General features: G+C 37.8%; 1 protein-coding gene across 1 annotated transcript in view; it reads right to left on the bottom strand.

The window, feature by feature from the left end:
- The window catches only part of LOC106936437 (gamma-aminobutyric acid receptor subunit pi-like), a 41,755-nt gene extending 21,280 nt beyond the window's left edge, over positions 1–20,475 (bottom strand). Inside the window, exon 1 of the mRNA XM_015017446.1 lies at positions 20,303–20,475. Within this exon, the coding sequence (XP_014872932.1) occupies positions 20,303–20,460 (158 nt within the window). The 5' untranslated portion in view covers positions 20,461–20,475. The remainder of the gene's footprint in view (positions 1–20,302) is intronic.
- Positions 20,476–27,037: the final 6,562 nt, after the last annotated feature.

The raw sequence follows: 27,037 nt of genomic DNA, 5'->3' as shown, positions 1-27,037 counted from the left end.
CATGGCTGGCAGCCTGTTGTTTCAGCTCTTTTGGATGGGGAAGCCATGTTAGTAATGGTGCTGACTGCATTCTGCTTCTCGTAAAATCAATCTGGGTCACCCTGTTTGACCCCCCGCACAAATGTATGTGTGTTTGTAATAACAGACATGAAGGGAAAAATATGTACAAAATGCCACTAAAGAGGTCCAAAGCTATACAGATTTATAGTTGTTTTTTTTTTTTACGTCAAATCATTGTAATGAACATTTAAACATTTAAGTAACGCAAACAGAAACATAACACAACACTTTCTAATGGATGAAAACCCAAAGTTGTCAGATAATGGAATGCAGCAGATCTCACATCTCCTCTCATTCTGTCCATCTCAGTAAATCCCCAGACTCTAACTTTTGGCTGTCTAAACCTTCACCTGCAGAATGAGACTTGAGCTTTCCAACCTGCCAAACAGTTGCTAACCACTGAGCCCTGAAAAAAAAATAAAATAAGAAGAAGCAGAAAAACAGGGAAAGCAAAGCAGATTTCCAAAACACTCCAAGAATTCATGATTTCTTCCAACACAAGCAGCTGATCTGAGATTATTTTGTCTGAGCAGCAACACAGATCGAGTCAAACATAAAGTGATGATTTATATTTTCTCACGCCTGTGCACTCACAACGAATACCATTCATATTCATATAGAGCAGGTTCCCTCAGCACTATGACACGACGCAGACCCACAACCTGCACACTGTGCTGCCTATCAAGAATAACAAGATGCCACTGTTCCACAGCCACTCCGACTTTCTAAGGTTACCTGCATCTAAATCAGGGGTGTCCAAAGTTAGTCCTCAAGGACCGCTGACCTGCATATTTTAGTTTTCTCCCTGGTTCAACACACCTGGATCAAATGATGACTGCTGAACACTGACATGCTGAGGAGGTAGAGACTTCCATCAGGTACCAAAACATACAGGATGCCGGCCCTGGAGGACGGACTCACCCTGATCTAAATACATTTACTGGTTTGTTTTACAAAGACCGAATAATGTAAAGGAAGAAATCAGGTGGATCCAGGTGCAGGTACTGGACTTGGTGCAGTGTCACTGAATATGATGAAAATGCTAAAACCATTTTTCTGGATCCATCCATTTTCTTTACACCCTTGTCCCTTAGTGGGGTCAGGAGGGGTGCTGGTGCATCTCCAGCTAACGTTCCGGGTGAGAGGCGGGGTTCACTCTGGCAGGTCGCCAGTCTGTCGCAGGGCAACACAGAGACACACAACTATGTACACACACACACTCACACACCTAGGGAGAGGCCAATTAACCTAACAGTCATGTTTTTAGACTGTGGGAGGAAACCGTAGTACCTGGAGAAAACCCACGCATGCACAGGGAGAACATGCAAACTCCATGCATAAAGACCGGGGCCGGTAATCGAACCCAGCAAGGCAACAGCTCTACAAACTGCGCTATTAACTTACAATAAAATTTGTAGATTGTTTTCAAGGAGGAAATCTTAAACTTCTGAAAGAAATTGCAGTGTGGGAAGCTGAATACCTAGAAGCAATGCAACTTGGCACACTGTTAGCTGGTGTTACAAACTAGCTAATAGCATTAGCCAATCCAGAAGCACCATCTGTTTTTCTTGAGATGGTTGTGCAAAAAAAGCCTGGTACCATCTCTGTATTTTAATAATTGTCTGATTATACAAAAGTAGCTGCATGCAAGCTGTTTTTCAGAACTTTGTTTAGGTGAAAGAAAATGTAGGATGAAAATCATTGGAGTTCTGGATGTAATTTTCTGTCCAATTACCATTTATACATTGGCAGTATCTACATAGTGGAACTCAAAATAGGCTTCATTGTCTTCATAAATACCAAAAAGCATTTTAGTAACCCACAATAATTAGATTTCATTGACACAGCTGGGATAAAAAAAGATGAAGACATTTTCCTTAGAGTTGAGCGTTTCTGACAGCGGGAGCTAGCATCAGTACGGGCTCAACAGTTGGATGTCAAGAGGAGCATCAGTGTTTCATCACTCCAATTGATTTCTTAGGGTTCATCTGCCATGACCTTGGAAGTGATATCATCAGCATAAATGGATGTCTTTGTGAGAAAACAGCAGCTTTAATGTGATAATCGGCCAGTCACACACAATCGAGCCAGGTGGAGGAGGAAGTGAGAACAGGAAGCAGCGTTTATTAAGTCCTAGTTTGTCAGGATCAGTGACTAATAAGCCCTTTGGATATTCACTCACTCCCTTTGCTTTGTTGAGTTTCTCTCTCATATCTCCCCTCTATTCCTTTTTCTGTCTCACTGCTTAAATAATGCATAAATGTGTTATTTAAGTGAAAAGTGGTTCTAATTAACCAAGAAAAAAACCTCAGCAATGCAGTGTCTACAAGAAAAATCACAAACATAAACTGGACAAAAAAAAAAATGCAGTTATTTATTATTTACAGATAAAGACTAATAATATGGTAGAGGTGTAAATGAGCCACACAGTAATGGTTTTGATACATAGCTGGTGTTCTGGGTCATAGTTTAGTCCAGGTACATAAAAGTAGCAAGAAAGATCTCTAAATGCCAGTTACTAAATGTACTAATAACTGGAACTGCTGGTTAAAAACAAGCCCCTGCAGTTCATTCTGACTGGTCATCCTGGTTTTGCTTTGGTAGGTTGTGCTCAAGATAGTAGCTCTTCTGTGTTCAAATGCTGCTGCCAGCAAATATTCAACATTTCTTCCAAGCCCTCATCTGACTCTACTGCTGTAGAGTCTTGTGTGACCAACATTCACGAAGGTTATTGTGATAGAGAACACCTCATGATGACTTTATGGAAAACTTGTGAATCTTATATCATTTTGCAGAATTGTGCAAGTCGTCTTTGGCTCAGCTCTTTAAATCACTTTCTTCTGTCAGAAGTGTTGTGGGAAGCACCTGGTGAAGGCTGGATTACGATGAAATTATAATCGTTTCATCTGTATTGATACTCCTTCTGTATCTGTCAACTATTTAGAAAGACAATATCTGTGACAGATTCGGCTTTTCATGGGAGCGACAATGTGCAACATGAAATACGACCAATGGAAAGACAAAGCTGAACCCAGCTGGTGTAGCCCTGATCCTCATTCATATTCCCTGGATGGTTGCTTATGCTAATGTGTTTTGCATTTTGATGCAAATGTAAGGGCAGAAAAACGGGTTCAGACAAAGTAATACATTGTGATGGTGTAGTCGGGTGAGAAGGACTGAGCCCTGCGGCAGAATTTGCTTTTTCACATTCGGTTCCATGACATAGCCTCCCAACACATCAGTCTACCCAGCCGCTTCCTTGTCCTCTCTGTTTCCAATGCACACAAGCCATGGGTCCGGGCCCGGCTTGCACATTTCACAACAAATTAATTCAGCTGAGCATAACCCCTGCAGAGAGCTGAGTAACACTCTCACTGGACCCCTTTCTAACTCTTTTTCCGCCACTCTTCCGCCCACTCAGCAGCAGGCTTGACTCAAACCCGCTTCTCACCCCCATTCCTTATTTCAGTGATTCATGTCATTCATTGCTTCTGCAGGATCCCTCGCTTTGCCCCCCTGAGCTCCCCAAATCCCCCAGGCCGCCTGTGAGCTTTAAAACCCAAACCCCACAGAGGAGAGCAACATGTGGGTTTTCTGTTCGCCCAGGGAGTAAATTAATTTAATATTCCCTTTTGAAATATGTACAAAGAAACTGAGTTAAACATCCTTCCAAATGTTGTTTTAATGTATTTTTTCTTCTTTCTTTTCAGTGTGTCCAGGTTTCCAGCTTACAGATCCCCTGCAGGAGTCAAAGAAAAGGGACAAAGGTCCATTCACGAGCATAATGTGTCCAAATTCCCTCATTAAGAGCACATTTCATTTATACATTTTTGACAAAATGAGATTTACGCTTTCAGCAAAGCATTTATGTCAACATTGTTAATCACAGTTCTGTACCTCATATCTGAGTTTAAATTTGTGCGGATACAAATATTTATCATCTTTCCATTAAAAGAGAAAAGCTATTAAAATCACAAGTGAAAATGTTTTTCATTAAAAAAACTCACCACTTCATCCTTCTCATACCACTTCCTGCCTTCGTCTTCATCTTTCTCGCCAGTAGTGACATCCGGTTACATCAGCCAAAAACTATTTTCTTCAAAATTGCCGTGTTTAGATGAAGCAAATTTATTTCCAAAATATCAAATTGTGAAATATTAAGACTAAAGGAAAAGAAGTTACTGCTAACACATAGGAGTGGTAAAATAGCAATGTGATGCTACAATTGTTGATAGAAAAAACAAAAAAAAAAACAATGACATTTATTAAAACTTTAGTAATTTCGACTATCTGACTTTGTTTGGCCAAATTTATGCCCAACACTACGAGTGCCTTCCAGCATGCTCCTCCAATAACTGTTTGATTTAATTGTCTAACATTTGGTTGAATGACTTTGAAACAGTGAGACGGTGCAGCTGGTCTTGGTAAATGATTAAAGTCTACCAGTCTTAAACTGTGAAAAACACAATACCATCATGTGCACAAAAATGACTTATCTGATTTTATTTGCACTATAAATCACAAACAAACATATTAATCTTCTCACTGTTCATGGCTAAGGTTACACTTCCCCAGGTTTCCAGTGAAGAGCACGCTTGTTGTTTCCTTGACAGCTGGCTGCAGGAAAGAGGAGGCAGCTCTTGTCTCTTGGCCAGACCACTGGAGGTAAAACATATTACTAGCTCAAACCTCCAGGTGTGCAGAAGAGTTGCATTCATCTTGAGCACTTTACCCATTAAATGCTATTAAATTTCTTATTTTCTTCTTTTAAAGAGAATATTTGATTTTGCTACTGTGCAATGGCATTTTGGGGCAAAAACTGCTATTGCTCTCATATATTGAGATTGTATTTTGCTGTGAAGGGACTTTCAAGCCTTCCTCAGACCTTTCAGCCATTTCACACACAGAGACACAGATACAGAAGCCAAGCCAACAAGAAGCCCTCCTGAGTTTGTGTAGTAGGCTTGTGTGCATAAAAGCAGCTGTTTCTCCCTTTCATGCTGTGGCAGTGAGCTCCCTAAGCTCCTCCACATGGGAGAGTAGCAGAAGTCCCCTCGACCAAATAAAGAAGATTTTCCGTCTTCATCTGTCCTCTGAAGTTAGAGGAGCCTCAGAAAAAGATTTTGACACAAGAAACAAAAAGCCTTATGTCATAAAAGATCACAGATCCTTACATCTGGGTTGAGATTAAAAGCAAAATGCACACGAGTAGAAACACACGCCTTCCCTTCACCAGTTAGAGAAAGTAGGATTCATGTAAATATATTAATCTGGGCAGAGAAAATAGGATCAAACAAACAGCAAAGAAGCAACAGTTTCACATATTTACTGTATGTGAAACAATCAAAAATGTAGAACATTTCCAGAAGCTTTAAATCCCTTTAAGCATTTTTTACATTCAAAGGGCATTTTCCACAAAAGCAAAATCTGAAAATTAAGGTTTTATAAGTAAATGTAGATCTGAACTTTGACTGGGCCACCCTAAGCTCTGAGTATCCTTTGGTCGTAACCATTTCTCTGTATCACTAGCTGTATGCTTAGGGTTATTGCCCTATGGAAGGTGAACTTTAACCCACTTCTTCAGTCTTTTGTGGCAACTAAGACGTCCTTTTCTAGAGTTGTGACACATTTTGCTCCATTCATCTTCCCATCAACTCTGACAGCTTAGAGCGGCACCAGCATGGTTGTATAACAGCTTTTCACCACACGTAACATATTATAAACAGGCCAAAGTTCAGTTTGGGTCTCCTTTGACTGGAACATCTTCTTCCACATGGTTGCTGTTTCCTTTACAAACTTCCAACATTACATATCGCTCCTTTTCAACAATGCCCTCTTAGGTTTGTAGAGTAAATGGGTGAACAGTCAAGCCTTGGTAGATTTGCAGTTTTGTCACACCATTTTTAATTTCAGATAAGGGATTGAACGATGCTCTGCAAGAGGTTCAAAGGTTGGGATATTGTTTTATAACCTCTTGTTGTTCTAACCACTACAGTTTTACCCTTGACCTGTCCTCTGTGTATAAATCTGCTGTTTCCTTACACATTTTCTTAAACCGCTGGATTTATTCTGACAGTAAATTACAGAATCACAATATGGGAGAGGAAAAAGTAAGATCACTTACTGATAGAAATACATTTTAAGTTGTAAATGTAGCCTTCATTCAGTTCTGTGGAAATTTAGACCAAATGCAGCTGTTAGGTTGTAAATTATGCTGAAACCCCTGAGTGGTGGGATTATGTAAAGTAGTGTCCATGGTGCAAAAACCTAAATGAAATGCAGACATATTTATGCATGAAATTTGTTTTACTGTATCTATTCAAAATGTTTACGTAACTCTGCCCCTAATTGGGAAAAAAAACAAACTCAGAAAAAGACAAACCAGGAACAAAAATAACGTGCTGAGGTAATTAGTGTAGAAAAATCTCTCATTCGATTTTACCGCCGCAGGCAGAATGTTCATGTCAGTAATTTGCAGTGTCGATTTTAAATCTATTTGGATTTGGAAATAGAAGGTGTGGAAATATGAGGAGCAGAATAGTCCTCTGACTATGAGCATATAGGAGCCAATTAGCTTTCTAATTGGAAGGAGAGACAAACACAACAGCAGAATGACAAACCTAAAAGGTCATGCTATGAGAACTCTATGTTTTTAGTTAAAATGAGATAATGTTGTCTGAGTTGCAGAAAAGTATCAATACCCAGGGTCAGACATGTTCCTAAAGCAACAAGTAAAGAGAGATTTCTATAAATTCTGCTATTATTCCCACTATTCTGTGCAGTAAGTAATAAAAGCAGAAAGATACTCCTATTGCATTTGTTTCAGTAGTATTTCTTTGAGAGCTGGACTCCTCTCCATAACTTGAAAGGCTCTTTATTCTCCATGCATATGCTGCTTCTACATTTAGCGTCTTTATTGGCCTCTGAGGTCAAATATAATCAGCAAAGAGATTCCATTGTTGTGGTAATCAACTACTTATGCATTTTAATATTTCCTAACTGAGGCATCCTCACATCATCTCAACACATACATATTTGCACTATCAACGCCTTCATGGCCACTTTAACCAATTACAGCAACAGAGTTTTGTGAATTTGGATATAATCTTAAATTGTGCAGCAAACTGATTAAATTTTTTATTTTTTTTTTTGCTGCTCATGTTCTCACTAAAACCAGGAATACAGAGAACACAACATTTCTAAAATCCTTACACCCTGCAGCTCAGGGAACAAACTTTAAATATGTTTGTTAGTTTATAAATCTCTGAATGATTATATAAATCGAAACTCATAGAGGCTCATAGCATTTAAATCATGCACAGTTGATGTTATTACTACATGGCAGGATGGATCTTTGCATTCATTTTATCCCAAATTGTGACCCTACTATCTGGACTTTGCTAAAAGTGTGCAGGGAACATTTCAATGTGTGTACCCAACAAAGTGGCCATGTAAGTCATCTGCCAGTTTTGCTGGTAGCTCAGACTGACTAAGTCAGATTTTCTTATCCTGCTGTGGCTCACATCTAACTCTTGCCAGCTAACTTTCTAGGAATCCCTTGTGAGTAATTGACTGAATATGTGAACTGTCTCCTCAGTGACTTCAACCCAAGCGGCTTGCTGGTAGTCATACCAGCAAGAGGTCTCCAGTTCCCTTCATTAATGCTAAAGAAAATTGTGCCCAGTGCGGCGAGATAATGCAATTTCCACACACTGCAAAACCCGAATGCAAATTAAAATGGCTTTTAGGGAAAATGCCTACCAGACATGAGGAAACTTTGACTTCTGAGAGCTATGCACCTTGTGGCTCTGGAATGATATCAGAAAACCCAGAATGAAAACCTTCTGGTTTAATTGGACTGTTATATTCACAAAACTGCGGTCTAGTCTTGAATAGAAACTCAGGGGTTGTCCAGCATTTCTTTTACATTCAATTTTCCCCCTGAGCGCTGAAGTGAGGACGTGCCTTGTACTGTATGTGCTTCTGATTTGCAGTAGCATGACAAAACCAAAGGAGGAAGTACTCATTTACTGCTTCATAAAAGTTCTACTTCAATTCTTAAGCCATACCTAAAACGTCTGCTGACACTGATAAGTTTGTTGGCAACAGCAAAGTGTAAGGTAAACAAGCCTATAATACATTTACAGTTATATTCACAGTTGCATTTTGGATTATTACATAAGAAAAGACACAATAGTTCTGTCTGACTCTCATTCTCATCGTAATCTGCTGTGCAGCTGCTCTGCTATTTCTGCAACAAACTGTAATGTGTTTTCTGTCACATAAAGGTTAAATATCTGCTTCTGGAACAGGAGCAAACGCTTCAGTCTGACTGCTGGTACTTTGCTAAATACTGCAGGGAAGAACCAGAACTTTGAGAGAAACAAAACTGTGGCTTGTTCAAAACGTTGTCTGGAATGAGCTGGATGTTTTTACAGTTTCAAAATCATCTGAATGTCATCTGAAACACTGTAATTCAGCTGGCCTTGGTGGTGTGAATGGTAATTTACCACTATGCATCACGTGAGATAATGTGTAAGAAGGTGAAAGCAATATTTACTAAAAGCAGGAGATGCTTTAAGCTTAAAGTAGAAATGGGAGCTTGAGTTTTTGATGTTAACTTAAGTAGTAAAACCAAAAAATACTTAGACTAAAAATAGCGCTGTAAAGATTGACTTGGACTAGGCCAGGGTCTCTTGCTCATATCTGGTTTCTTCCCTACACATTTTCTCCCGTCTATCCAGCTAACCTGTCGCCTCGTTTTGTGTAACAATGATTTGGTGAGTTTTTTCTGAAATCCTGCAGTCACAGACTGATGTAATTTTGCAGTTTGCATCCTGCAAGCGCTGTCGATGCGGCCTTTTCATTTAGCAATTACATCAAATGGCCTCAAAGGTAATCTGTGATCACTGCTGGAACATTTTCATCTCAGTTTCAAGGCAAAAGAGCAATTAGTAATGAGGAAAGTAGCCATCCATAAAAATTTTAGCAGGATAATTAGCTGTGTTTTTATTTGCATGCTCGACGGAACAGACACATAGATGTGAAATGAATGCATCTTTATTAAACCTCTCTGCACATGATAACAGTGAGAGAGGAGTCAGCAAAGTTTTACTCAGCGCCACACGGGTATCAGGTGAAAATGAAACAAGAAAGTTAGCAATGTCTAAATGAGTAATGTCACAATGTGATCTGGGGTGAATGGCATCATAATTCAGCTAAAAGATTAAAGAAAAATTCAATTTTCAACATGCAAAATGCAATAATCTAAGACCGAGCTATGCAACAAAGAAAGGAAATTCTGTGACTTGCATAAGAAACTATAAAAAAGTCATGTCATCCACATAAAATATGCTATAAAAACTCTACTTAGTTTAAAGAATTTGAACACTAAGGAAGAAACTTTTACAGTTTCAGGATGAAAGAGTATTTAGACAGTCCTAAACCACCAAAGAAGCCAAGCAGGATCCTCAAAAGTTTCATTTTGGTGGATTAGTTAAGAAGCTGGGATCATTATCCTCAGTTTCATCAAAAGTGGCTTTTTGGGGCATCTTCCTAAAAGGCAAAGGCAGTCATTAATTTCTTAGTATGTGCCCCCACGATGTCTGTAGAATATAATCTAAAGTCTAATTTCCTTTTTGGAGGCCTATTATAACCAACCAGCTTTTTTCAAAGGAAACTTCAACCACAGAAGACTTTCCAGGAGTAATTGGGAGAGACATGTCATGAAGACTACTGACCCCGGAAATGAGAAGGGAAAGTCACATTTGTGTTCACCACAGACAGACAAGATATTACGTAAAATAAAGGAATGATCAGAGGGCATGTTATGGAGGAGAAGCTTCTCACTAATACTGTAAGCAAAAAAAAAACCTTATCTTTTTATTTAGACAGCAGCGTTATTTTTGATTTGAACTTAAGAGTTTTCTTCTTTCAAAGTTAAAAAAAGCTCTTTGATTAGAGCTGCCTTTGATTAATTAAAACTGGAACATCATAAAGTGTAGTCTGTTTTTAAACCTGTCATCTTTTTCCTTTATCACTGGAATTAATTTTCTGTTGTGTTCTGCTTGATTGATGTTTTATTTTCATTCTAATCATGTAAAGCACTTTGAATTTGCTGAAAATGTACTCTACAAATAAAATTGTCTTGCCTTCGTTAAGTAAGATAATGTAAATAGTCAAGACTATTTGACATGCTGGGACTTAGCTGAGATGATTATTGAGCAGGGATGAAAATAGGTTCAGGCTAAATTTATCTTTTAATCCATCTCCTATGTGTTCCCTTCCTTGTGTCGGGTCTCCAGCAGCCATTGGACATCCAAAACAAACAGGTCCGGAAACACAGAGACTCTTTATTGCTAACTGTCTGACATGGAATTAAAGAAGGAATATCAGGCTAATTAGATTAATCAAAATCATTTCCATTTTCTTCTAATTCAGAACTTTATTATGTAATAAATGAATGCCTTTACATTTAAGTTAAACTGGGGCATATCTGTGGATGTATTTCAATGTAACACTTCAAACAAGCTGCTTCTTTGTATGAAATCCTTGAAAAATTGAATTTATGTGAGATATCAGGAAAATAATTGTGGACTTCCACATGTTTGTATCATACTTTGGTATAAAGATGTCACCTATAATAATTAAACACTCTGGGAATGTCCTGCCACCATATCGTTTAGAAGGTAGGTGGGTTCTGTGTCTCAGAGATGAAGATGCTTTGGAGAGAAATGGAAGAATTAACCTCAAAAGAAAAGCAAAAGACCTCATGAACAGGCTGGTTTGATCCACAGCTCTCTCCCGATATGGACTGAATGGCCCCTCCAAGAGGAAGATCCAGTTAACATCATAAAAACATAAAAACCAACATAAAAAAACAGATTATAGTTGCCAAAAACAACCATGAAGAAAACATTTGTATTTGGAGATATTTCCTGTGGTTTGATGGACTAAAAATTATTTTAGCTAAATATTTTTAGTAACTTTCATTATTTTATAGATTGAAAAAATAATCTAAATACATCCAATGTACTGGATGAAGAGAGTAAAGCAGAATAATTTAAATGTTACATATTTATGGAAGTCAGACAGTTCTGCTGCAGGTTTTTCTGCTCCAGCTTTCTGAACCATTAGTTAGTGGTTCAGTCACACCAGGGATCTTTGCTGTTATCTTAAGATTATTTGGAAATAAAGGCTGTAAAGGCTTGATGTCAAACAGAACCAAAGCTCTGGATTTAACATTGAGTGAGCTGCTCTGGTTTTGAGGGAGAAACAAAGTGAAACTCTGTGATCATGAACATGTGCTGCTTTATTAAATCTCGCTTGACACAACCTCTGATTTAGGACCTCAAAGGAAGACTAGAATGTGATATCTGCTTAGTATTAATTAAAAGATACTACAAAGCTTTATTGGGGCACGGGGCATTATCCGTGGCTCCAGGTTTGTTGCGTTTTATTGTAAGACGATCCTTAGAGCTTTACATGCACTGTACATTCAATGTCAATTTTCTATATGGAAATTCAATTTCTTATCTAAATTAGGAACAGAAACCTAAAAACAGAGTTTTAGTTCTTTGTTACACAGAAGGCACTCCCTTTTTAAGAGTTAAATACTGAATTTCAGGGCCAATTTTAAGAGAAAATGGTCTAATTTTCAGAGTTGATTAATTAGTTCTTGAATATTTTTGTCATTTTATTCATAAATCAGCCCCGTATTCAAAGAAACAGGGCAGAAATTATGAAAAGAAACAAGAACATGCAAGTGCAAAGTTAAATTAGAATATCACTGAGAAGCTGAATCATGTACAGAAAGTAAAGAGACTTTTTGAGTGGTTTATGTTTATTTTCATTAAGAGTGGAGGGACTGATTGCTTAAAAGTATATCCCCTATAATCTTTTAAGATTCTCAGTGCAGCAGAATCCAAGGTTTTATTAACAATTCCTTGACATTTATAGTTCATTCAGCATGTGGAGCTTCATAAATTCAGATCAAACCAGTTTTCACCATGATGCCACCAATATGCTTGGCGGTTGGAGAAAATGTTCAGTGACTGGTGTTTGTCAAAAAACCTGAGGAATTAAATAACTAATATTAGCACATATGTAACTCTGGATTTCATTCATTGTGAACATTGGCTTCACCTGATACGCCTAATAATCTAATAATATCTATTTTGGACGTCATATTTGCGTCTCACATTTGTTCATTGTTCCCTGATGAGATATTTTTTCTAGCTTGCAGCAGAAACCTCTGGCTGATCCAAACCAGTGGGTGCTGATATGGCTGTGAGCCCCACGGCACACAGAGAGAGAGCTGCAGCCCTGACCACCGCTTCCCTCTTATTTGACCTCTTTGACATGATTATCCATGTGACCCTATCTGCACTCTCTGACAAGGATATTTCAAGCAATGCACAATCTTAGCTGACTGAACAATTTTTTAAAGTGTCATGGTATCAGCAAATATTTGCATTATTTTTGCAGAATATTCCCGTTTACTCAGGACCCCTATTTTCCTGCAAAATATATCACCTGGACCTCCATGCAAACCAACCAACTTACTTGGTTGTCTTGTCAAGACGTTGTCCAGATGGATAAATTAACTCTCTACTCTTGGTCCTGTTCATTTCCTCTGTCATGCAAACATGTTAACATTCTACAGAAAAAGATTAGGACCACTTGAAAACAAAAATCTGACTTTAATCTTTGGAGACCAAAAGTCAGAGAAATGATTTTTGAGATTTAACTCAGAGGAAAAGTCATCAGTCTGACTTTTTTCTAGAAATAAAACAACTAGGAAAGGCAAATATGATCATCTATGACCATCTCTCTCTAAAACTAACACTTTGAAGTTTTACCATGCTATGTAAGTGAAATCCTGACATACCAGAGAATGTTACGACCCTGCCAGGGACGCACATTTCTCCATTATTCATTAACCTACACTGCCAGATATTACTCCATGCCAATATGTATACAGTTATGCTAAACGAATGAGCATTAGTTCTGTATCCACCTCTCTGATGTCATGCAGGGTCACGCACAAGGAGATCATTTGGTGCCACAGCCACTACAAACAGGACAAACTCAATTAATACCCTTTTCACGTATGGATTACATGAAGCTGAAACGAGTCTAATTGTCAGCAAAGTGGGGCTTAGATGTTCTGGTTTACTCTCACGGTGAAAAAGCCTCCTTGTTTAATTAATTGGTTTATTATTTGACTTTGGGTAAGCGTCCCAGCAGGCCTTGCCTCCGTCTGTCTCTCTGTGTTAATGTCATGAAAGACTGGCGGTCTGTCCAGAGTACACTCTGCTCCTCTGCTGGCGTCGTCAGGGGAAAGGTTTAATAGAATGGATTTAAACACTTTTTGAAGAAAAATATTATTAAAAAACCCCACAAACAAGCAGAAATTTATTCTGATATGTAAACATTAGGCAAAGTAGATTCGTGTTAATATTTTTGGATCCATAAAAGCTTTCGTAAAGATAGGATTTATTAATCTATTTCATATACACTGACAGGAAATCTCAAAAAAGCAAAACTAAACCAAAACATGGCAGCAGCTTGGTGCACAAGTATTTTCTGAATCCTTAACAGAAAAGGATTAAAAACATAATAACCCCTAAGTGACAGTTATGTGGATGAAAGCACTGCCTTTACCTCTGAGGTCTGAGTAAAAAGAGCAGACCGGCTGCTCAAATCATATCACTTATTTCAACCAAGGTACATGAAAAGTCATATCTGACTCCAAACTGTCAAATCCTGCAAGGGCTGCTTCAGCAGGCTCACACCAGCAGCCACTCAGCTGAGAAGAGTAAAATAAGGCTGTGCATTTCACACTGGTTCATCCAGAGATCGGGAAAATGTTTCCAGATCTAATGAGCCTCGCTTTCAGCTGTAACATTTAGATAGTAGGGTTAACAACATTAAAACATGGATCTGTTGTAGCAGAAAACCTCAGAGATATGATGGAACAGGAGAATAAATGTTCATATGACAGATCCACATCAACTGCATGATACTGTGATGTTAACCTTTTTGAGTCTACGACTCAGAATCGATGCGGCTCTGAAGCAAAAGGGATTCTAACCTGGTACTAGCAACTGAGACAGAGACTAGAGTATTTACTTTGTCAGTATTAATTTAATATATCAGACCTGTTCAGGTGTGAGCTACCAGATAACTGTGTATTTTAAGAAAGTGATGCCATCACAGTAACTGTGTTAAACAGAGCCAAAATCTGAATGATGCAAGAATTTTAGGTTTTTCTACTTCGGATTTTTTTTGTCAGAAGTAATCATTAACTTCTGTGGTAAATGGTTAAATATAGTCCACAAACTATTCCCAATGCGTCTTCCCAGCAGCCTGCCATGTTTGTTAACTCAAGTTTTTTTCTCAACAGGTTTTGCAAGACAAATGGATGTTGCTCAGTACTGGGTTACAATGTTAATCCTGTTATACGAATAACTTTTTATCATCTAAGGATTTGAAAATTGGCTGATAATTTTAAAGTCTTGCCATGTGAACCAGATATAAGCTTTTCTTGTTATTTTTTTTCAACTTTGGATATAAAAAAATTGTACTACTACTCTGATGTATCTGTACAATACCCTTTGAATGTGGGAAAAGCACAATACATTATAGCAGCTAGCTTGATTCTGCACAATAGTGTCACCAAAACTAGAATCAATTTTTCCTCAGCTGTACTAAGCAGGTGAAGCTGGTGTGTATTAACTCAATGATTTTAAGAGCTTTAGTTGTTTTAGTTCAGTTTTAATCCTAGTGCAACAAATCTCAATCTGCAGTTTTTAACGATAAGAAGCTGAATTGGCCACCAAGAATGAAATCCCTGGGATTAACAAAACATTTCTGCTCAGAGGGGAATAATAGGCAAGGCAGAGCAATTACAAGAGAGTTCACAACTACCACCAAAATCCACACAATCTACTCAAAACTGTCCCTGACCTCATATCTATAGCTATATCTACTACTAGCTGTGGTTGCTCTTTTAAATGGGGCATTGATTTCATTGGGGAACGGCTAACAAAATGCAGTTTCATATAGACAAAAAAATCCACTGGTGGTTTTACAAATGACTGTACTGGTCCCAAGTGATGGGAGTGAAAGAAATCTGTGAAATGAAACCTGGTTTTCAATCTATTTTTTTAAATATTTGAACAGTGTGGCTGGAATATGTCAACAACAAAGATCAAGAGAGACAAAACATCGTTCAGACCTGAACACCAAGTGAGAAAAAGAGAGTACAGATTGCAAAAATATTAAATCAGGAAATAAGTTTCTCCACACACCTGGAAAAAGAATTAAATTCACATAAGAATAAAAAGTTTTCAGTTTAAAATCAAAAAACTGTCAATGTAATGTGAAACTTTGATTAGTTTTGCAAGAATGAAAGCCTCCTCATTATTTAGCTGTCAGGAAAGTTGTGATCAAAAGCTCATCTCTGTTGATCTGACTCCAACAAAGTCAGAAAGCTGACTTGAGACAAGCCAATAATATTCCCCTCCAGAGCATAAATCAAAACCACATCACAAAACACAGAGTTGTGCTCAACCAAGTAAAAACCTGCAACCGTGCAAGAAACTCCATCAAGCCTTTTCCAAAAAGAGAAAACAGATCTTGATCTCATGCTGTAGCAAATGTGTGGGGACATTTACAGCCACAAATGAGAGTTTTTTAAGTACAATTAGTCAACTTTGCTTTTGATAAAGTTTGTAATTTACAAGAAAGGTTTTCAGGACTTCAGGAAAACTTGACCACAATCAAACACCTTGAAGCAGTTTCTAAGAATCCAGGTGGAAACCCGTCACTGAAGGCAGAATTGATTTCCAATGGAGGCTGATTAGCTCAATTCATTCTCATCTTGCTGCTGTATCCATTTGACACAAACACAGACAAAACAGAATTGGAAAGGATTAAAAAAAAAAACATTTAGGATTTGTAAATCCTGCAGCTGAAATATAAAAGTAATTCCCCGTTTGTCACCCATTTGTAGGTGAAAAACACTGGATATTAAGTTTATGATTGGAGTTTTTAGGTAACAGCAGGATGACTGGTACATTTTGAAACTGGAAAAGTTGTGGTTGTATTTTTAAGAGGTTTTAGCATGAAGACTGAAGTCAGTATTAAGGCCATGTTGCCTTAACTTCAGTGGTGTTATCTTCTTTTAAGTGTTGGAATCGGTGATGTGACAATAGCGAGAGCCCTGGAGCATTAACTTGTCCAAATCAGTTCACTTGAGGAAGAACCTTTAAAACCTTTGTGATGAAGCACTTTGTGAATCCACATTTCACTTACAAGACACCAGAAGCTCAGGTGACAATGCCTCCCTGTTCAAATTGCCTCTGAATCCACACCATCTTGATATTCAGCTCACTGTTTTGAAGTTAAGAAGAAGATTATGCAACAAAGTTGTCTTAAGAAATATATTTTCAACGAGGTTTAGGACAGCTGGGTGATACTAGCATGTGTGTAGATTATTCTCCAGCAGGGTCTGCAGCTCCAGTGTTTGACTGCCACTATGCAACATTTAGATGCATCTCTGCTCCAAAAGGCGAATCAAATGAGTGGTTAATGACCGAGCCTTTGTAACATTTGCTGATACACTAAGAAGGAAACTTAAAAAATCCAACTAAAAGGCAATAAAAAATCATGGGAGAAGTTTTAGTTTGAAAAGATTTTTTCTAAAAGGTATGTTTGGCACAAGAACAACACTGCAGATCTTCAAAAACAACACCATGCACACTAAAACTAGAAGTCTGCAGCAGGGAATTAAAGCTGCACCCACAGTTCTCTATGTTTTAGATTTTTCTCTGCTTCATCATCACACCTGAATCAAATGATTGTGTTGCCTCCAGTGCTGCAGAAGGCTGTTAATCACCCATTTATTTAAATTAGATGCATGGAAGCAGTGAAACAAGTAAAAATTGGAGGGCAGTGAGCCCTTCAGGGGCTGGTTGAAAAACTCTGGTCTACAACAAAAAAAAAAAAAAAAAAAAAAATCTGGTATGTTTTACACGTTTCTTGCATTTGGGTTAAAACCGCCTATGCAACCAATACCTTTGCTGACTCTGGGGAAATTAAGGTAATCCTATAACTTATTTATGCTTACAGATTGGCTCAAACCCTGATGATGAAAAGAATGCATTAGTAGCAGTTGAAATGTTTTTGAAAATGCATTTAAAGTTTAATATATGCTCTTTATGCAGCATGCGGAGGAAATGTTCTTTTATATCCAAGCTATTTTGGATGAGAACAGCAGATGATGTTTTATCACATCAAACGTGACACACAGGCTTGGATAAATTTGTCTACAAAAACTGTTATTGATTGTTTTATTTATTAATTTAGTGCCAAATTACAACAAAATTGGCAGTGAATGAGCTCCAAAAGCCGTCAGATGAGGGTTTGGAGCCTGGGTCCACGTAGCTCTCCATCTGGCTCAATATTACCATGCAGAACGAAGGATTGCAAGCATTTAACCAATACAAACAACAAAAAGCTGACAGCACTCCAAATGAACTATACTGCTCCATAAGCACACTCCTTCAGGGGACGTGTGGAGTCACAACAGGGACAAAAATTTGCCTCTTTTTAAAAGCAACCATATGATTTGTGTTGTTTGTTTTAGGCCCAGTAGGCCAGTTATTAGATTTTCTGCTGAAGGGAACATTTCTGATGCTCTTTCCTCTCATACATTTGACTCACTTCATGAATTTTTAATTTCTTGCTTAAACTTTGAATTTTTAACTTTCTTTTGATCTGTTTGTACAATATGAGTTATGAAGTTTCCCCCACCGTCGCTGTGTTGCATTAAATGAAGAATCTTTTAACCTGTTTTAATGCGTCAAAGCCGAGTCCAACTTCCTCGGATGACAGACTTTATTTACCTTCTTGAGATGTGATGTTTTACCTGTCCTCTTCAATTTTGTTCTTTGTACTCTGGGACAGAACAATCGTGAGTGTCTCAGTGAAAAGAAGAGCAGATGAAAGAATCTGAGACTTGACTGACAGCGACGCATCTGGAAACGTTCCTTTAATCGGTGGTATCCTGCATCCTGAGCGTTAAAGGAAAACATCCACTCCACACATTTCACGCCGTGGTCATACACGCTTTACTTTGCTGCAGCTTTAAGCCTGTAAAGTTTGTATCGGCTTCCTTCTTCCCTTCTCCAATGTCACTTTTGTTTTCTCTCCTCAAGCTGCGCTGCATTTAAATTCTCCTTGCGAAGCGCAGAGCTCTCTGCTGATCACAGTAAACTATCGAAGGATTCGGAGCTGAGCACCAAAGCACTCTGCCAATATTCTCTGGAAGAGGCGGAATTGACATCTCTGCATTTGTAAGACTTGCAACTTTAAACTCGGTCATACTGCGGTTAGCCAAAAATAATGCTAACTCTTCTCCAATGGGAATGGAGATTACCCTGAATGAATGAATAACTGGCTGCATGGTGGTGCAGTTGGTTGTGCTGTGGCCTTGCTCCAAGATGGTCCTGTTTTTTGTTTTTTTTTTAATCCCAGTATTTTCCAGGGTCTGTCTGCATGAAGTTTTCATATTCTCCCTAATCATGCATGGCTGATCTCTGAGCTCAAACATCAGTATTTTTCACAAGTGATTGAAGAAAACTTTCTACATTCCAACATATAGTCATGTGGCTGAATGAGGCCCTTTGATTGGCTGGATGAGCTCATCCAAAGTCTCAAACTCATTCTCAAAGAGCTGGTTGTGGCAGAATGTAGAGACACAACTACCTATTGAGAAAGTGTTAACATGTTGTAGCTTTTTCTTCATTTGGTTAGTTCTTAAGATTAAATAATATTTAAGATGGTCATCTTTGGTTTACTGTGCTCTGTAGCTTTCTGTCATTTAACTATTTAATGCATTGGCCTTTAAAAAAACATCTGGTTAAAAATAAAACTGGGGCAGGAATGAAAATTCTACCAACTTCTCCTCACACCAGCGCAACACTGTGCATAACTAATTTGTTTACTTTTTTACTTTACTTTTGATTAATGCATCTTACTGAGCAGTTTCTCCGAGACAAAATCCATATTTAGAAAATGTGTTTTATAGTGAGGGAACTTAAAAATAAATGTATTAATTATTTTTAGTTTTATTTCTTCCTAATACATTTAACAAAACAAACTTGTTAAATTGCGTGAAAAGAGGAAGTTAATCATAAATTTTACTGCAGTTATACCCACAGATAATGACATTTTTCCAGTAAGTGAAATAATCTCAGTGGAACTAGTACTTTTGTAATTATATTAAGGAATTAGTAGATTAAATCAAGCTCTTGTGTTAAGTTACTTGTAACTTCATTTTGACTAATTTCAGATGTACTAAGTTATTATGCACTAGAAACTAGACCAAAAATACTAATTATTTTGTTTTTTTGCAGAGATATTTGTCTGAAACTTGTCAAATGTTATAAGTGTTGTCCTACTGCTAAAGTGGAAAGTGCAAGAGTTACAAACAACTGAAGAACCTGACCCAAATGAAAGAACGGTCCAGACATGGCCTAAAATCTGGTCTCGGATATCAGGAACCAGACCGAAGACTCACGATCCTTCTCTGTTTCTCTACTTCTCCTTGTCAGCTAACACACATGCAAAATTAATTCATCACATCTCCGAAGAGTTCACATGCACACATTTGATGACATGCTTGTACAGCAGAAAACCTGCTGCAGCCCCGTAATGCTGCATTTGATTGTGCAGAGAGGCAGCGCTACACAAGGAAGATCCAGTGAGAACCAGACGACGGTGTGGAAGCTGCACTCTGTGCCTGGAAAGTACAATGCAGACAGGAGAGGCAGCTTCTCACAGTAGCAGGCAAATGTGCACCAAAACATCCAATCACTCTCTCCTTATGACCTCGGCGGGGATTATAACCCCAATTGTATTCAGTGATGGATGCATGTAGTGCTGGATCCTTCCTCATCAGTTCTGCTCAGCAGTGTTATAAACGTGGCAGTGGAATTTCAAAGCGTCTTCTTGCCTGATGCATGAGGAGTCGGTGCTGAGCGCTGACGGTTCAAGGGAAAATGAAACCACATGAGAATGCCTCCACCTCCTCCTCGGCTCTCTGCATCACAATTTTTGGCCTTGTACCAAATAACAATCTGACATGACTTGATTATGCTCCCTGGCTTTTAATAGAGTGTTGTTGGCGATTCATCCCACTGGTTATATTTCTCTTATCTATTTGCAGCCTTACCTGCTAATGAGGAGGATGGTGAGCACAGTCCCTCCAGACACGGAGTGAGCCATGGCTGCAAAGGAGGGAAGACGCCTTGTCGAATTTATCTGCAATGAGAAAACACAAAGATCGTTTATTTGAGGGGACTGGACTGTAACTGTCACTGACAACTGCATAATTTGTTGAATTTAAATGAAGTTCTAGCAGACCTGCAGCTACCAGACCACTGCTGCCGATGGTCTGTGTCCCATTTCCTATTTTGAATCTTAACGATCCAAAGTTTCACGGATATCGTCTACTTAGATATGTCTCCAAGGTAACGACGGTTTCTCTGCGACTGGGTTCCTTCCCAGACGTTGAAATGGAGCACAGTCTCTCCAATGGCTTTAAAAAAATCACGCTGCAGAAAGTAGCAGTGATGATTCACCTCGGGGACACGCTGTCAACGGCAAAATGACCTCGTTAATGACTTCACCCCAACTTTAACACTGGCACTGAGCTCAAGACTTGGCTGGGAAAGTGCTTCCCTTGTGGAGGACGGCTCTTGGTGCATACGTTCCCGTGCTCCCAGTCTCTACCTTCAGTAAGATAAAACCAGAAACGGAGAGAAAAACCCTCAGAGGCCAGAAAGACTTAACGGCTGAGAGCCAACAGACGGATGGAAAGCTGGAACGAAGAAAAAAAATATTGTGAAGCAGAAATAAAACTTTAGCACTGAGTCATTAGCAGGACTGACAGTGATGTGACTCGGTCATATGATTGTGCATCTGCCACATATCTCTGTGGGGAGATCCACAGAGATATGCAACTATCCACAAAGTCATTCTTTGCACGTTTGACACTGTATCAGACAGTTTGATCACTGACACAGAATTTTTGGAGCCGTCAAATGTTGTCACAAATACATAGACATAATTTAAGGACACGTTACAGATGTTTGTGAAGCAAAACTGATGAGAAATGAAGCCTTTTTCAGACTTTTCACTGTTTTAATTCACCCATAAAAGCTGATTAATTATGTATAAATAATAACAAAACTGGCAAGTCCATGACTTGTTGTTTTTCCAAACACAGCAATGACTGCATTTTTGCATTTTTTTATAGGTTTGATATGTGGACATTTAAATAAAAACCTTCATAGCTGGTGACTACATTTGATTACGATAAATAAAATACCAAGAATGGCGAACAATATGGTTCTTCTTCTACTGAAAAGTCTGAAAACATTGAGTTGGAATCCGATCACAGCCACTCTCCTGGCCATAATCTCCACTCACTGAAGCAGCCAGACTTTTAAAAATGAAGGCAAACAAGGATGCACTTATTTGTGGACAGGTGCAAGGACTTCATATGGAAATAAAGGTAAGATCATTGAATTTTAATACATTTGACCTTATTTAAACTATTCTCTTGTTTTGTCTTGCCAAGGTATTTTTTTTAAATATGTAATTTATTAATGAATAACATAACAATGTTTGTGGGCTTGCTTTTGTAATCTAAAATGTGATTTTTGTAAGAATCACATTGTTGTTTCCAGTTTTGGTGGAAATATGTGTAAATCTGTTTCAAATAAGTCCATCTCCTGACTCCTTTATTCCAGACATAACCAGCTGTTTAACAAATTAAGATAAAACTTTGACAATGTTTTACAGTTATTTGTATTTCTTTATTTCTTTTTATTTTTAGAAAAAAAAAGAGAAATCTCTGAAGTATTACATTTCTCCAAACTTTACAAACTTACCACTCAAATATAATATTCACAATCTGGTGAACATTCATCTTCACGTTTCAGTTTGCAGCCATGCAGTCTCCACTTGAGAACCTTTTATGCTAAATAAATAAACAAAAATAAGGCTACATATAATATTCAGTTTATGTAAAATGTTTTCTGGACTTTTTGCACTGGCATGTAAACACTGTAGTAAAATCTGGGCTGCAAATCAGAGTAATTATGGAGGGGGAAGAGTTGGGGGAATTTAGCAGAATTATTTAACATGAAGTGGGCCTAGATACATAGTTTAATTCAAAAAACACATTAAAGACTTGGCTCCTGTTAACATCGTGTCAAACGTTCTGGTTTGCATGTAAAACATTAGTATTAGATTTTATAAATGTTCATTTCTACACTGACTTTGGCTCCAGCAGTTACTGTATATTTGCAGCTCAGCACGGCTTTAAAAGGCTGATTCTTTCACCTGGAAGTGACCCAGCTGACAAATTACAGCACTTTGCAATGACCTGATGAGCCATTTAAAGGGCCAGAATTATCACTTTGCAGCCTACGTTGAAAGGCTTTATACGAAAGATCATAGAAATTATATTCTGATGCATGAGGACTGAGAAAGAGCATTGAAGTTCCCTGATGCTTCTTGCAAAATCATTTTGATTTATCCACAATGGAGGGTGGAATTAAATGTCTGAATTACCTCCTGAGCATTTAGTTACAGTCCAACAGAGACCTGCTAATGACAGAATCATTTCATTTAGGTGTGTTGAAACAGAAACTTCACCATGTTGCTTCAGTTCATTAAGATTTGCAGGTAGTTAATTATCTCCTTTGGTTCTACTACAACCTTCCAGCCTAGTCTGGACTTTGACTGGGCCACTGGAACCCCTTCCTCTCTGCTCTGTTCTAGATTTTCCGCTCTGTTTGAGATCATTGTCCTGTTGACGACCCAGTTTAGGATTGCTTTATCCTGCTGACAGATGGACTCAAATCAAAAACATGTTGTTCATTATGGTTAAACTTATCTATCTTTGTCTCATTTCATTAAAGAATAAAAGATAAAATCCTACTCATTTCAACTCCTGATGGTTTTTATTTAAGATTGGCACTGTCTTACATTTTTTTGCATTTGTAAAAAAAAACTCATATTAATGAAGATTGATGGACTTCAAATAGTTTGGAAATGAGATTATACTTTTTTCCAGATTGCATATCATTTGCTTCTCTGAGATCATTGTTGACGTATTTCCACCTTGATGTTGTATCAACTCTCCGTCAGATTATGCAGATCAGAAAACTGGCAAAATTCCTGGTTTTAAAATGTGTCACAGAGATGATGATCACTTAATAAAGTGATGTAATTAGCAGCAGCTGGCAGCTATTTTCCATCTTAAATGTAATCAGTGAAGGGACACACAGCAGTTCACTCAAAGCTTTTCCATTTCAACACTGCCAGTTTCAAGTCCGCTAACCATCTTTGCACAGTTTAGGTTTCAGATGAAAACCATTTTAGAAGTTAGTAGAGAGTAGATCATTTTTCAAAGTGAAACTGCTTCGTCAATGAATGCAAACCTGGGCCATTCATCAGAGGACCAGAGGAAAGGAAACACTGAGCAGAACCAGTAACTGAGCTAATCAGCTCTGTAAATTTACAGCAAATTACTTCTGGGAATTCAGCAATGTTCCTGACACAGCACCATTACAGAGAGCAGCTACTTACACCACTACAATTAGTGAAAACATTTTTTTTTAAAGTAGGCTACAAATGAAAATGCATGCTTGGAATGGGTAATGCTGCGTGTGAACTTTAAATTATATAACTTAGATGAATAATAAGATGAATGCGTGTAAAACCAAAAAGCAATAATCACAAAGGCAAGCTTTTTGAGAGCGGCTGTTATGTAAAATCCATCTTGCCTTGTTTTTTAGTTTCACTTTTTGGTTGTGCCACTGTAATCCGTGCATAAGCCCCTGTAATCCATGCACAAGCGGTTGAGACAAAACTCATATCAAAGTACTGCGTGAAACAAAGTTTGACTCCAATCTCAAAACCTGAGTGAACTGATTTGAGAGGTCAGAGAGTAACGAACACAACACTGTATTTTCCCCTCACCAGCTGGAATTGGATCCATCTGTCATCTCCTTTAGATAACTTTCTGATCTTTCGATGGATGAATATAAATCACACAAAGCTTTCAAACAAGACTGTGTCCTCAATCAAAATGTACACATAAAATAGAACCCTAAACTCTCACACCAAATGTGCAAACGAAATAGATAATGTATGTTATTATATAAAAATGATATAGATTAACTTTCAGTTTGATGGATGGGGTATTCAGGAAGGTATGGTTAATTCAAACTTGTCTGTTTTCTTAACACTGCTGCGTATCTGCTTTGCACTTCAGTGATGGAAGATTTGTAGATATAAAACGTTTCACCTTCACCTTTCTACACATCTTGCACTTTATAATACAACATTTAATCTCTGAGCAGACTGCCACCAATTACGTTTTTATGTTTTCTCTTTTTTTCTTGCAATGCGTGTTGCATATACAAGCCTGTACCGCAGACTTTACACACCTGCTACTGGGTATGTTTATAATTTTTTTTTTTTTATTTTACTGCACTATGCAGACATTGTTTGTGCTGCTGAAAATTTGCTTAGCCCCAACCAGAGACTGCTATAATGTTTGGAGAACATATTCAAGGTAGAGGTGTAAAAATAAAGTCAAGATGTCGGACGGTCCTGACGAAGGAGACATAAATCATGAAAACCGGTAACAAACTTTGGGTCCAGCGCTATCCACAGGTTTTTGGAATGTCCTTCAAAAATATTTGATTGTTTTTGAATTGTAGCATAAGTGTTGTATTCGATGTGAAAAATGTTGATTTAATGATTATAATAGTTTTCATTTTTGAATTATGAAAATCTGACTTTTAAAATCATTTTAAAAGTCACCCTGCACCACGCAGGTGGACCTCAGACGACTTTAACAGAGTTTATATAAAAGTTATTTGGATTTCTCAGCTTAAATTTTGCTATGCTAGGCTAGGCTAGGCTAGGCTAGGTTATGCTAGGCTATACTGTACAGCCACTTAATATCCACTTAATTCAGATCAGTTTTGGACTTTCAGTCAAAGATGATTGGCTGATCAATTGAAAATACAAAAACATTAAGGTGATATCTTGGCAGCATTGTTATGTTAATGTATCACACTCTGTATTTTACACACTTAATTCATATACACTTGTAATGCAAATGAACAGGGCGCATCATAAATGACTTGCAGAGTTTAATACATGTTTCACAAATCTTCATATCTTCATCTTTTCAAAAATGTGTTTTAATAAACCTGCAAGAGGAAACTGGACCAGCTGGAGCGAAGTAAAAAAAACAAACAGTCTTCCATCACCAGGAGTAGAGCTTTTGAAAATATTTATTTCATAAAAAAGGCTATTGCTCTGTCCCTATGCAAAGTGGTTATCCTGATCAAGGGACACTTTAATGTGGGAAGATGGGAAGCAGTTCTCCAAAGTCAGCTGTCTGCAGGGTGATTTTAAGCCGACTTGAAAAGGGCACAAGCAAGTATAAAACTGATATGTCAGGCAGAGCTGAGTCACTTCATCTAATTATTTGGATACTCTCTCTTTTTTGCTTTTTAGGTTATTTTTGAAGGCATCTTGCATTAGTCACATCTGCTGCATGTGGCATTCAAGGTGCTTGTCCAAACCAAAAGTCTCTAAAACCCAAAATGTATTTCCCTCTCTGCTCTGACCTGCAAAACTTCAGGAATGTGTCATGCTTAGATGAAGATGATCTCTGAGAAGATTTTTGGATCTTCCCTCCTCTTGTATAGATTTTGACTAGAATCAGGACGTGTTAAACTGAATCTCTGTGTTTCTCTGTTTTAATTTCTGATTTGAATCTACTGTCAATTCCTCGTGAGTGAGAAATTACATAATTTTCACTGTTGCTTTTACTACGAAACAAATAAAATTTAATGATATGATAAAAAAAATAAGTACATTTAGAATTTGTACAAGTTTATATTAGGTTAAATATTTTTAAAAATATATATATTTTTTTAAATCATGTGAAAATTAAAAATTTCAAACTCGGATTGAATGAGGCCAGATTGTTTGATGGGCCTGAAGATTTGGTCATAACATAGAGTCGATATTATTTATTGGAGGTATAAAACCACGTTTACTTGGACTAGACCGGTCTGAGACCGCATCTTCAGGACCCGTCTACCCTGACTGCATCTGGATCAAATTTCACTACATTTATTTTTTTATTATAAAAAAACAACAACACACCAACTGTTCAGAGAGAAAGAGAATCAGACTTTTCTATCAATAAAAGGCCTTCACAATTTCAGAAAAATCACACATTTTGGGAAAACTGAAAAAAAAAAACTCACATATTATAACTGGCGTAATCTGCTAATCAGCTTTACAAAACAATTTAACTTAGGCTGTTTCTCTGCAACCTTAAATTTGAGCCTGCAGCTCATTTACTATTTAGATTTTTAAACTGTTGGAAATGAATGGAGAGCATTGCTTTGTAAATGGGAAGATTTTGGAAGCAGTCATTAGGAGCTGATAGCTGGGGAAGTGCAGGTGTGACTAATTATGTTGATTATGGTGGGGCTCCATTAGGGGAAAAACGTGATGTGCTGTGGTTTAGCAGCAGAAATAACTGTGACTTTTTCTAATCTCAGCAGAGAAACGCATGCCTCACTGTGACAAATATTTTTTGATTAACCTGCCGCTCCGATTCGGGAAAGAAAAGCTTTACAATTGGTGATGTCTAGCAAAGATTGCACAGACTCTAACACAAAATAATAGCAATAAATTCACAGAAAACCAGATACTTTTTTTTAACTTATTCATATCTTGACTTTTTTTTTTTTTTACACCAGAAGAACACATTGCATAGATTTGTGTGGAAATGTGAGGCGATGGGGACGGCTTACCCTTCACCTCACCTTAAAAATATCTTAATCTTATTGCTCTTTTT

Source organism: Poecilia latipinna, unplaced genomic scaffold (genome assembly GCF_001443285.1).
Source record: "Poecilia latipinna isolate Pla-1442-1.1 unplaced genomic scaffold, P_latipinna-1.0 Scaffold2143, whole genome shotgun sequence".
Classification (NCBI taxonomy): Eukaryota; Metazoa; Chordata; class Actinopteri; order Cyprinodontiformes; family Poeciliidae; genus Poecilia; species Poecilia latipinna.
Note: the sequence above shows the minus strand (reverse complement) of the source record. Positions and strands in the feature narration are given on the sequence as shown.